Genomic DNA, 12,797 nt, shown 5'->3' with positions numbered 1-12,797 from the left:
AGTAGTGTCATCCCACTTCTGACTGAACAGTTCAGGGATTAGCCCAACCGGGACTCAAGCCCAGGTCCCTGCGAGTGCGACTGTCAGTCCAACACCTTAGCCATGATACCAAGAGGTCCGAAACCTTGACAAAATCACTAGGCTTGTACTAAAGGTCACCACAGTACACATCAGCTTAACATTCTGAAATGCCTTAATAACTAAATACAAATATAAAAGCGCTAAATTATCACAATATTTATTCACTTTTCAAGTAACAACAAAAGACTAGTCAGTATTTTGCACTTGCCCTGGAGAATAGCAGTCAAGTTTTTTTTCTTGTCCAAACAAATCCACTGTGGACAAATGCATATACCATACACACATGAAAAAAAACATTTTTGCTATTAGCAGTGTTCTTCAGTCTGTCGCCGGGGACAAAGTGATTTTGACAAGATGACAGAATAGCAAAAGAGCAAGGAATCATGTGCAATTATGAAACGCTTTCCCTAAAATGTAATTCATTTCAAAATGTCTTTGATACATTGAAAATAATGACTGTGTCAGGTAAATACCAATTATTCAATAAGTGACTTGTTTCTAAAAGCACTTTATACATAATTAAAAAATCTACAAATGGCTTTCTAATTGATAACCTGGCAAAAGCTAAATAATCATCATACTTGATGGTATGACAACAATCATCACAGTCCTAATGAGGCATCATGGTTGTTAGGTTCAATGTGGGCCACAGGGGCATAAGGCATATAGCAGCAGCAAACTGGAGTCTCTTGTGTTTCTTCTGCTTCATGGTTCATAACAGAAGTAGAGAAATATATTGCACTTTAAAAGACGAGTCAAAAATGTACCTCACAGGTAACCACTACAACGGGAACCACTAAAAGAGTGTCATGTGATCGAGTGGGTTGGGATCGATGTCTTCTTAGATGCCACAACTGTTGATGAGGAGACTGAAATAACTCATCTCTCTTATACACCCCCTGTCCCTTATCCATTGAAGCCAAGGGTTTTCCCACAGAAGTAACCAAACTCAGATGAGAAAGTCTGATAACCAATCAATCAAGAGACTTCGGGGAGGGCATATAGCACACTGGCCTGCAAGTGAATGATCCCTGTGTCGCTCCATAGTAGTGGCACGTAAATATCAAATTCAGGTTCAGGACTAGCTGCCTGCCTTCCTCCGCTTCATCCGACCTTTCTGAGGTAAATCTCACTTCTCTCGCAGGACACACACTCCTGCATCGCAGCGCTGTGTGGCCATGGAGGTGACCACCTCCCAGTTGTCAATCACTGGGTCGTAACACTCGATACTGCTCAGAAGGGAGTTTCCATCATACCTGGAGAGAGGACAAAAGAGCACAGGGGAGAATGAACAACATCATATGGCTGTGTTCAGTCACATCCTTATAATCGAAGACTGGACCATAAGGGGAGGTTGCTTTTATGATTCAGATATTACAATGTTATCTAAGCAAGAATAATATAAATCAATTAAAAGAGTTGTCATACATAATTTATATGAATAATCCCAACCAAAATGCAAAATCTATATCTCTGTCAATACTGAAGTTGGGTACAGAGTCTTGGTCAGATGGTAACACTCCTGGCTCTATGCACATGTACAACTCTCAGCCGGAGACCGGGGTTCAATCCCTGTGTCCTCCCTTGACTCTGTATCTCCTCTTCACCTGTCTCCCCCATTTGTTTCTCATCTGTCTGTCATTAAAAGCAATAAACATTCGAAAGGACAGTGAATTTCCACTCCTTTAAAATATTGGATATTTTAAATATATTAAAGTCGGAGAAGGGTTGGGATGTTTAGGCTTACCCAGCTATGGCGTAGAGTCGTCCCCGGAGGACAGTAGCTCCTACGTAGCAGCGGGGAGTGGTCATACTGGCTACCGTGGTCCAATAGTCTGTCCTAATGTTGTAAAACTCCACCGAGTCAAGATGCGCTGTTCCATCGAAGCCTCCCACCACATAGATGTGGTCGTTGAGCAAGGCTACACTGGCCCCTGCAACAAAGAGTATAGGCCCTTCAGACATAGCCATATGTAGAGAGAGCCATACTGTATATAATCTATATACAGCCCTGATACTATTATATTGTCATACTCTGGAGTACTGACCTGAGCGTTTGGTAGCCATGGGGGTAACATTAGTCCAGTGTCCTGTGTGAGGGTCATACCGTTCCACTGAATTGAGGATGTTCAATCCGTCGTACCCACCTGCAACAAATGCCATACATCCTTACTAAGGTCAGGGAGAAAACAGGTGGTATTTTAAATATTTATACATCAACACCATTACAAACTTAAATAAAACATCTTTAATACCCACCTAGACAGTATATGAGTCCGCTAGCCACCACCAGGCCAGCCCCTTCCCTGGCTGTCTGCATGTCCCCCAGCATGCTCCACTGGTCAATATTGGGGTCATATCGTTCCATGCTGGTGTGACGGCGACTACCGTCAAAGCCTCCAGCAACATAGATCATATCTGTGGGCACAAAAGTGAGAAAAGATATGTTAGGAAATGTTCCAACAACTTTTTGGAGGTCTGCTTTAGATAACACTTACAGGGTTTTGTAACACCTGAGGGCAGTCATTATCTTCAGTGCTATTTGCTTTAGTAAACCCCATGACAATGAGGAGTGTCAATCAGAGAAGATCCTTTACCTCCGAGTGTTGTCGCCCCGGCAAGGCCACGCCGAACATTCATAGTGGCGACGTTGTACCAGATACCATCCTCGTCGGCCGTGTAGTCCAAGCACTCCACCGAGCTAAGCCGCGATCGCCCATCGTAGCCGCCAATCACATACACGCGGTCATTGAGGGACACGGTAGCCACGTAACGCCTTTTCCGAGCAATGTTCTTTAAAAATATGCTTGGGATAAGTTAACCATGATCAGAGAATAGAGCCAAAATGTTAATTAAAAAAATGCTACTTACAGGTAAAAAGCTCCACTCCTGAGTTTTAGGATCATACTTCTCAACAATATCTATAGGGGATTGTTGACTGCCGAATCCTCCAATAACGAGCAGGACCTCCTTGGCACCTTGAAAGAGCAACAGTGAATCACTTTTTCACATCAATAACAAGGTGGCAACTCCCACTAAGCTTGTATTGTATCCCTATTATTAGGACAAGGAAAGCACCTCAAAAAGGGGAGGGCAGTTCTGTACCTAATCTGGCTTGGGTACGTGGCCCCTGCATCTCACTCCTCAGCTCAGGTCTAAGGTGAAATTTCTTGGCCTCATCCACAAGGTCTCGACAGGGAAGACTGCATCGAATGAGGGGCTGGAACATGTCACAACATATACAGTACTTTATCCAGACATTAATAACACATAAAGCAACACAAACATTTCTTCCCCCGCTCAACACTTGAGGCTTGTTTTCCAGACTCACACTATAAATCATTCTCAATGGAGAATCTTAATTGAAAGTGGATTTTAGGCCAGGACTGGGTTTAATTTATGTTTAATTTAATTTATGAAACTGGCTGTTGATGTATTAACACAAACCCATTATGGGGAGGGCTAAGACAAGAAAACTGCCTACATCATGTGATAGTGTGTGGTCTAGCTGCCTCACCTCTGAGTCGATAACGTCTGTGATATAGCGCGGAGTGAGCAAAGGCATCCGCACATGCTCCAGCATCTCCGATAAATACGTCTCCCTCTCTTTCCTATTGTGTTTAACCCAATTCAACACTGCCTCGAATACAGGCTCCTCTGAGTCCACCTGGAAATAGAGAAAATATCTATTGACAACCACACCCTGACAACAAAACCAAACATGCTTGTTGTAAAAATGGTAATCCCAGAGTATAACCACCCAAGGTCAAACATGTATTCACTCAATCACACTGCTTTCTTCACAGCAAATTCTCCAGTTTTAAATCAATACAGTATTACATTTAACATTGTTCCAGTGTCTATAAGGGTCCACACTTTTCAGTTGTAATTAACACACTGCCTAGTGTAAAGCCTTATTTTCATATTTCCCAGTGTTTCTTGCCTTTCTAGTGAATTGTTTTTCAAGACCGTATTTGTTAGTGACAGACACATGGTTGTTGCATTCATTCATCTTCAGTCCTGTGGCCTTCACCCAGTGAGATCTTAAGCGAAAATGCTTTCATAATACATTTTTTTGACAATACAATAGGTATTTCATAAGACCTTTTACTGAGGGCCTGGTTTTACCCTAATACAGTGGCCTGAAATTCACAGTTTACAGGCCATATCATGCCTTCAAGTCCACTTGCGCTGGCTTGCAAAGTGATATGTAATTCCAATTGGAATCCAGCCAGAGTGGGGATATCCAACATTTGGAATTCTTATTCACCCGCAACTTGCATTCAGAATGACTGCCAGAGTTGGGAAGACTAAGATATGAGACTACCTAAAGCATATTAACTTTAACAACCATTTCAGTAACGTGTGCAATGAGTCCAAGTAACAGATTGGATTAGTTTAGAAACATGTGTTATTTATATTTAAATGACATAAGATTAATTAATCAATAAATCAACGTACATGCAAAACATAGATATTGAAACAAACAATTCTAAAATTCTTCCTGAAATAGAGCATTCTGGGAAGTATGATAATGATAGGTGTAGTTTTGGTTCAACTCTGATTATTAACAGTGAAGGGAAACTGAGGCTTTCTGAAATTGTTATTTACTCTGCGCTTCGTTATCTGTTTACAATGCTCATTAGTGATATCTGCTCTTCAGCAGTAAATAGCAGCATGTGATTATCAGATATTTTAAAAAATCTCCACTGTTTTCATTAAAACTCTGTGGTGCAGCGGTAAGTTGTTAGCTGTAGTAGCCTATAATCAGTTGGAATACCAGGTTTGCACCTTATATCATACTTCCCTTTTTTGCCTTCAAGTTTACTTTTTTTCAAAAACTGAATCTATGGCATTATTTAGGATGCTTAAGACAGAAGCTTTTACTCAATAAAATAAAAATTTGAACAACAATGCAGAAAGTGTGGTTTCACACAAAACAATTTTCAAAACAGTGGGTCTTCAACGGGATTCGACCTCATACCCTCACATCCCTGAATGTTCCATATTCTACTTGCTAAGCTACTGGTCAGGTGAAAGTTTTTGTACAAAAAACTATATTTGTAAGTATGGTGTCCAGTAGAGGTCGGTGTTTGAAAGCCGCTTAGAATCTAAGAAAGCACCGAAACCACAGCCAAATCAGTGGGATCTCGCAACACACGTTTTGAAAAAGCACATGATCAAATGAAGCTTCGGACGTCATTGATGATTTGATTTGACTTCTGATAAAGTGATGCACGCATCGGCACACTGCTCGGAAGTTAGCTTCTTAGCGATTTGGACGCATTCCTCTGAGCTCCTGTATCAAATGTAACATCACTAGTTATTAACACCAACACTGGGGATATTTTACACCAATGACTGTTAATTTAACACAGAGTTCATTTAACTCCTGAATCAACACTATACATTCTAGACTGAAAAATCAACACTAGGTAACACTGGCCAATTTGCTGTGTCCAAATAACTGAGATCAACTTCACTTCAAGAGGAAAGTCAAAGTCATGTTTTCATTTATGATGTAGATACAGTCAACTAGGGCACAGTTACAAAAATAACAGGATATTGTGCCTTTGATTTAACTAAGTGTACAGTGCATTCAGAAAATGTTCAGACCCCTTCCCCTTTTCCACATTTTGTTACGTTACAGCCTTATTCTAAAATGGATTACATTTAAAAAATGTAATACCCCATAATGACAGTGAAAACAGGTTTTAGACATTTTTGCAAATGTATTACAAATAAAAAACAAATACCTTATTTACATAAGTATTCAGACCCTTTGCTATGAGACTCGAAATTGAGCTCAGGTGCATCCTGTTTCCATTGATCATCCTTGATGTTTCTACAACTTGATTGGAGTCCACCTGTGGTAAATTCAATTGATTGGAACATGATTTGTAAAGGCACACACAGCTGTCTACAGTATATAAGGTCCCACAATTGACAGTGCATGTCAGAGCAAAAACCAAGTCATGAGGTCAAAGGAATTGTCCTTAGAGCTCCGAGACAGTATTGTGTCGAGGCAGAGATCTGGAGAAGTGTACCAAAACATTTCTTCAGCATTGAAAGTCCCCAAGAACACAGTGGCCTCCATCATTCTTAAATGGAAGAAGTTTGGAACCATCAAGACTCTTCCTAGAGCTGGTCGCCCAGCCAAACTGAGCAATCGAGGGAGAAGGGCCTTGTTCAGGGAGGTGACCAAGAACACAATGATCACTGTGACAGAGCTCCAAAGTTCCTCTGTGGAGATGGGATAACCTTCGAGAAGAACAACCATCTATGCAGCACTCCACCAATCAGGCCTTTATGGTAGAGTGGCCAGACGGAAGCCACTCCTCAGTAAAAGGCACATGACAGCCCACTTGGAGTTTGCCAAAAGGCATCTAAAGAACTCTCAGACCATGAGAAACAAGATTCTCTGGTCTGACAAAACCAAGATTGAACTCTGGCCTGAATGCCAAGCATCATGTCTGGAGGAAACCAGGCACCATCCCTACGGTGAAGCATGGCGGTGGCAGCATCATGCTGTGGGGATGTTTTTCAGCGCCCGGGACTAGGAGATTAGGCAGGATTGAGGGAAAGATGAACGGAGCAAAGTACAGAGAGATCCTTGATGAAAACCTGCTCCAGAGCACCCAGGACCTCAGACTGGGGCGAAGGTTCAACTTCCAACAGGACAACGACCCTAATTACACAGCCAAGCCAATGCAGGAGTGGCTTCGGGACAAGTCTCTGAATGTCGTTGAGTGGCCCAGCCAGAGCCCGGACTTGCACCCGATTGAACATCTCTGGAGAGATCTGAAAATAGCTGTCCAGCAAGGCTCCCCATCCAACCTGACACAGCTTGAGAGGATCTGCAGAGAACAATGGGAGAAACTCCCCAAATACATGTGTGCCAAGCTTCTAGCGCCATACCCAAGAAGACTTGAGGCTGTAATCGCTGCCAAAGGTGCTTCAACAAAGGATTGAGGAAAGGGTCTGAATACTTGTGTTAATGTAATATTTCCGTTTTTTTATACATTTGCAAACATTTCTAAAAACCTGTTTTTGTCTTCGTTATTCTGGGGTATTGTGTGTAGATTGATGAAGGGGGAAATTATTTAATCCATTTTAGAATAAGGCTGTAACGTAAAAAAATGTGGAAAAGGTCAAGGGGTCTGAATTCTTTCCAAATGCACTGTATATTACACACATTTTGATCACGAAAATCATGACAAAAATACTTTGAATTAATAGGTAAACTATAAATCAAGTCCATGGTTATAATTATGATTTTATAAAGAAAGATATGCGCTGTGCAGTTAAAGACAGGAATTTTCAGAGCAGAAAAGCATACTTAAAAGAAATTGTCTTCCCCATAATTTCAGAGCCAGGCAAATCTGCACAGGGGCCCCATTAATGGAGATTATTGCAGGTCTACACTTGCACCGTTCCTTTCCAATTTGAGACTTGTGAAAAGTGTCCCCCACGCTTTCAAAGATGACCCTGAATGGAGATCAGAAATGCACCTCAGGCAGCATGACTGTGTGCTCTCTGAATTCACAAACAAATTCAGTACACTATTCAACTTTGGTAGCACTTTACAACAAGTTTCTCTTATAGCTTAGTAACATCATAATTACACTAGTAACAACATTGTATTAACATGTTGTTACTTAGTTCTTCAGTAATTGTAGTTTAATTCCATAGAAATGGAGTCGTAATTAAAAAAGAGGAACAGTGACTTTTCCTATTACAAAAACCATTCAACTCCATTAATATGCATTTACAAAGGCTACCTAATGGCTACCTAATTTACAAAGGCTACAATGTAACAACAACAATATTACTATCCAATTAGAGCGTTAAAACACAGGTATAATACCTCACCAAATCCACCTTTGTTTACCTGGATTTCATCGCATTTAACTAGTTTTTCAACCTCGTTCTGGCAGAGCAGCATAAACTCCTCATGTTGAACAACCTCAGGGAAGTGCTTCTGAGAGAAGAGCTCAGCGGCCTGCATCAGGTCAAGGCAATTGTGGGTCTCAGCAAAGTCCCGAATGCCCAGGCAGTTTGTGGGATCAAGCTGACTATCCAGAAAGTCACAACATGCTCTTTTCACACCTGAGGAATACAAAGAAGTGCAGTACGTTAATTTGTGTATTTAAAACTGCAATACGTAACTTTTTGGGCAACCTGACAAAATTCACATAGAAATGTGTGTTATATTTCTGTCATTCTCATTAAAAGCAAGTCTAAGAAGCAGTAGATATGTTCTATGTGTGTCATTTCTTTGCTTCCCATTGTTTTTGCGTCTTTCCCTTTGGTTTTGTACACCAGCTTCAAACAGCTGAAAATACAGTATTTTTGGTTATGGAAAATATATTTCACAGCGGTTTAGATGGTACAATGATTCTCTACACCGTACCTGCTTGTTTTCTTCACAAACTGAAATTTGTATTTTAGCAACCTGGAAATGGCAGAGTGATTTCTGCCTAGTACATCTTTATTTTGCTAAAAACTTGAGATAAATTAACTGTAACGCTTGTCGTGTTTGGAAGAAGAGGTCCAATGCGCAGCGTGGTAAGTGTCCATAATGATATATTTAATAAATCAAACAGAACACTGAACGAAATAACAAAAGTACAAACAAACAACACGAAACAGTCCCGTATGGTGAAAACACTAACACAGGATACAACCACCCACAAAAACCAATGAAAACCAGGCTACCTAAATATGGCTCCCAATCAGAGACAACGACTGACACCTGCCTCTGATTGAGAACCATACTAGGCCAAACACATAGAAAAGACCTAATAGAACAAAACATAGAAAAACAACATAGAATGCCCACCCCAACTCACGCCCTGACCAAACTAAAATAAAGACATAACAAAGGAACTAAGGTCAGAACGTGACATTAACCCCCCCCCCACCTGGGTGGGCATTTACCGTGGTGGCGGCTCTGGAGCGGGACGAAGACCCCACTCCACCATTGTCTCGGCCCACTTCTGTGACACCTTAGGAGCGGCGACCCTTGTCACCGACCCTGGATTGGAGACCCTAGTGAAGGGCACCACTGGACTGATGGGCACCTCTGGACTGAGGGGCGCCTCTGGACTGGCGGGAGACTCTGGCAGATCTGGACTGGAGGGAGACTCTGGCGGATCCGGACTTGAGGGAGACTCTGGCGGATCCGGACTGGAGGGAGACTCTGGCGGATCCGGACTGGAGGGAGACTCTGGCGGATCCGGACTGGAGGGAGACTCTGGCGGATCCGGACTGGAGGGAGACTCTGGCGGACCCGGACTGGAGGGAGACTCTGGCGGATCCGGACTGGAGGGAGACTCTGGCGGATCCGGACTGGAGGGAGACTCTGGCGGATCCGGACTGGAGGGAGACTCTGGCGGATCCGGACTGGAGGGAGACTCTGGCGGATCCAGACTGACGGGAGACTCTGGCAGCTCCTGACTGACGGGCGGCTCAGGCGGCTCCTGACTGACGGGCGGCTCAGGCGGCTCCTGACTGACGGGCAGCTCCTGACTGACGGGCGGATCAGGCGGCTCCTGACTGACGGGTGGCTCAGGCGGCTCCTGACTGACGGGCGGCTCAGGACAGATGGGCGGCTCCGGCGGCTCAGGACAGACGGGCGGCTCCGGCGGCTCAGGACAGACAGGCGGCTCCGGCGGCTCAGGACAGACGGACGGCTCCGGACAGACGGGCGGCTCTGGCCTGGAGAGAGAACCTGGAGGGAGGAGACGAAGAGACAGCCTGGTGCGTGGCGCTGCCACAGGACCCACCAGGCTGGGGAGACCTACAGTAGGCCTGGTGCGTGGAGGAGGCACCGGATGGACCGGGCTGTGGGGGAGCACTGGAGCTCTGGTGCGCAGCCTTGGCACCACTCCTCCAGGCTGGATGTCCACTTTAGCCCGGACCCTCCAGAGTGCAGGCACAGGTTGAACCGGGCTGTGGGTGAGCACTGGAGATCTGGTGCATACTACTCGCACCTCTCCCTTAGGCTCAATGCCCACATTCGCCCGGCACAGGCGGCGCGCAGGCATAGGACGCACTGCACCCTCCCAGTGCCCCGGAGACACAGCACGCAGAGCTGGCGCAGGATACCCTGGGCCGAAACGGCGTACCGGAGACCAGACACGCTGAGCCGGCACAATACGCCCTGGCTGGATGCCAGCGCTCCGGGCTATGGACGTGTACTGGCGACACCGTGCTCTTGACCGCATAACACGGTGCCTGACCAGTAACGCGCTGCTTACGATAAGCACGAGGAGTGGGCTCAGGTCTCCAACCTGACTCTGCCACACTCCCCGTGTGCCCCCTCCAAAAAATTGGGGGGCTGCCTCTCATGCCTGTTGAGCTGCCGTGCTACCTCCTCATATCGCCGCCGCTCAGCTTTTGCTGCCTCCAGTTCTTCCTTGGGGCGGCGATATTCTCCAGCCTGTGCCTAGGGTCCCTTGCCGTCTAGTATCTCCTCCCATGTCCATGAGTCCAGATTGCACTGCTCCCGTTTACCACGCTGATTGGTCCGGTGTTGGTGGGTGTTTCTGTAACGATTCTCGTCTGGTGCAGGAGAAGAGGACCAAAATGCAGCGTGGTAAGTGTTCGTCATATTTTAATAATAACCGAACACGACAAAATACAAAAATAACAAAGAGAATGATAACGAAAACTGAAACAGTCCTGAATGGTGACACAAACACAAAAACAGGAAACAAACACCCACAACCAAAATGGGGAAAACAGGCTACCTAAATATGATTCTCAATCAGAGACAACAATCGACAGCTGCCTCTGATTGAGAACCATATCAGGCCAGACATAGAAATACAACAACATAGAAAACAGAACATAGACTACCCACCCCAACTCACACCCTGACCAACCTAACACAAAGACATAAAAAGAAACTAAGGTCAGAACGTGACACATAGACTTGTCTAATAGGGGCAGAAAGCTTAAATTCTTGTTAATCTCACTGCACTGTCCAATTTACAGTAGATATTACAGTGAAAAAATGCCACGCTATTGTTTGAGGAGAGTGCACAACAAAAAACTTATCACGGCAACTGGTTTGTACATTCACCTCTGAAGGTAAATAATGTACTCACATTCAGTAATATTGCTCTGATTTGTCATCCTGAGGGTCCCAGAGATAAAATGTAGCATAGTTTTGTTTGCTAAAATCAAATTTTATATTCAAATGTAGGAACTCGGTTCTAAAGTTTGAACCCCAGCTGTTTCTGGATTTAGGTACGTCATTTTAGGCAAAAATTGAAAAAAAGGGTCCGTTCCTTAACCTTGTTCTGAACACCTCCAAAATGTGGTTTGGTAAGAAGAATGCCCTTCTCCCCACCGGTGTGATTACTACCTCCTGAGGGTTTAGCGCTTGAGGTAGTCACCTCATACAAGTACTTGGGAGTATGGCTAGATGGTACACTGTCCTTCTCTCAGCACATATCAAAGCTACAGGCTAAAGTTAAATCTAGACTTGGTTTCCTCTATCGTAATCGCTCCTTTTACCCCAGCTGCCAAACTAACCCTTATTAAGATGACCATCCTACCCATGTTCGATTACGGAGATGTAATTTATAGATCGGCAGGTAAGGGTGCTCTCGGGTGGCTAGATGTTCTTTACCATTCGACCATCAGATTTGCCACCACTGCTCCTTATAGGACACATCACTGCACTCTATACTCCCCTGTAAACTGGTCAACTCTGTATACCCGTCGCAATACCCACTGGTTGATGCTTATTTATAAAACCCTCTCAGGCCTCACTCCCCCCTATCTGAGATATCTACTGCAGCCCTCATTCTCCACATACAACACCCGTTCCACCAGTCACATTCTGTTAAAGGTGTCACGTGTGCTCCCTCTCCGGCCTCTAGGTCACCAGGCTGCTCATTATGGAGCACACCTGTCACCATCATTACGCGCACCTACGCGTCATCAGACTCACCTGGACTCCATCACTTCCCAGATTACCTTCCCCATATATGTCACTCCCTTTGGTTCCTTCCCCAGGCGTTATTGTTTCTGTTTCACGTCTGTGCGTTGTTCGTGTTTCTTGTTTTGTATTATGTTGCGTTTATTTATTAAAACACTCACTCCCTGAACTTGCTTCCCGACTCTCAGCGCACATCGTCACAAAAGGTCCCCAAAGCACACACATCCCTGGATCGCTCGTCTTTTTTCATTTTAATGGCAGCTAGCGACTGAAATGAGCCGCAACAAACACTCAAACTGGAGTTTTATCTCAATCTCTTCATTCAAAGACTCAATCATGGACACTCTTACTGACAGTTGTGGCTGCTTTGCGTGATGTATTGTTGTCTCTACCTTCTTGCCCTTTGTGCTGTTGTCTGTGCCAAATAATGTTTGCACAATGTTTTGTGCTGCTACCATGTTGTGCTGCTGCCATGTTGTTGTCATGTTGTGTTGCTACCATGCTGTGTTGTCATGTGTTGCTGCCATGGTATGTTGTTGTCTTAGATCTCTCTTTATCTAGTGTTGTGGTGTCTCTCTTGTTGTGATGTGTGTTTTGTCTCAGCTCCCGTCCCCGCAGGAGGCCTTTTGCCTTTTGGTAGGCCGTCATTGTAAGTGAGAATTTGTTCTGACTTTCCTAGTTAATATTTTTTTTAAAGTAAAACAAAATGGTACTTTATTCCACAGAGTATATACAGTGGATGTAAAGTATAGTGCATATAGCA

At 44.3% G+C, this 12,797-nt stretch overlaps 1 protein-coding gene across 5 annotated transcripts in view; it reads right to left on the bottom strand.

Annotated features, from left to right (window-relative positions):
• Positions 1–222: 222 nt before the first annotated feature.
• LOC129860732 (kelch-like protein 12) overlaps positions 223–12,797 on the bottom strand; it is a 59,065-nt gene continuing 46,490 nt past the window's right edge. For 4 of the 5 annotated variants that reach the window (XM_055931423.1, XM_055931422.1, XM_055931421.1 and 1 more), the window contains 9 exons: positions 7,973–8,190; positions 3,599–3,748; positions 3,187–3,301; positions 2,953–3,059; positions 2,679–2,874; positions 2,341–2,499; positions 2,130–2,228; positions 1,829–2,015; positions 223–1,337 (listed from right to left, as the gene is read on the bottom strand). In XM_055931423.1, coding sequence (XP_055787398.1) covers positions 1,211–1,337; positions 1,829–2,015; positions 2,130–2,228; positions 2,341–2,499; positions 2,679–2,874; positions 2,953–3,059; positions 3,187–3,301; positions 3,599–3,748; positions 7,973–8,190 — 1,358 coding nt within the window. In that variant the 3' untranslated portion in view covers positions 223–1,210. The other variant, XM_055931425.1, reaches the window with a different exon arrangement.

The sequence above is a fragment of the Salvelinus fontinalis genome, chromosome 8 (assembly GCF_029448725.1).
Source record: "Salvelinus fontinalis isolate EN_2023a chromosome 8, ASM2944872v1, whole genome shotgun sequence".
Classification (NCBI taxonomy): domain Eukaryota; kingdom Metazoa; phylum Chordata; class Actinopteri; order Salmoniformes; family Salmonidae; genus Salvelinus; species Salvelinus fontinalis.
The sequence above is the reverse complement of the archived record's forward strand: the minus strand, read 5'-3'. Positions and strand labels throughout refer to the sequence as shown.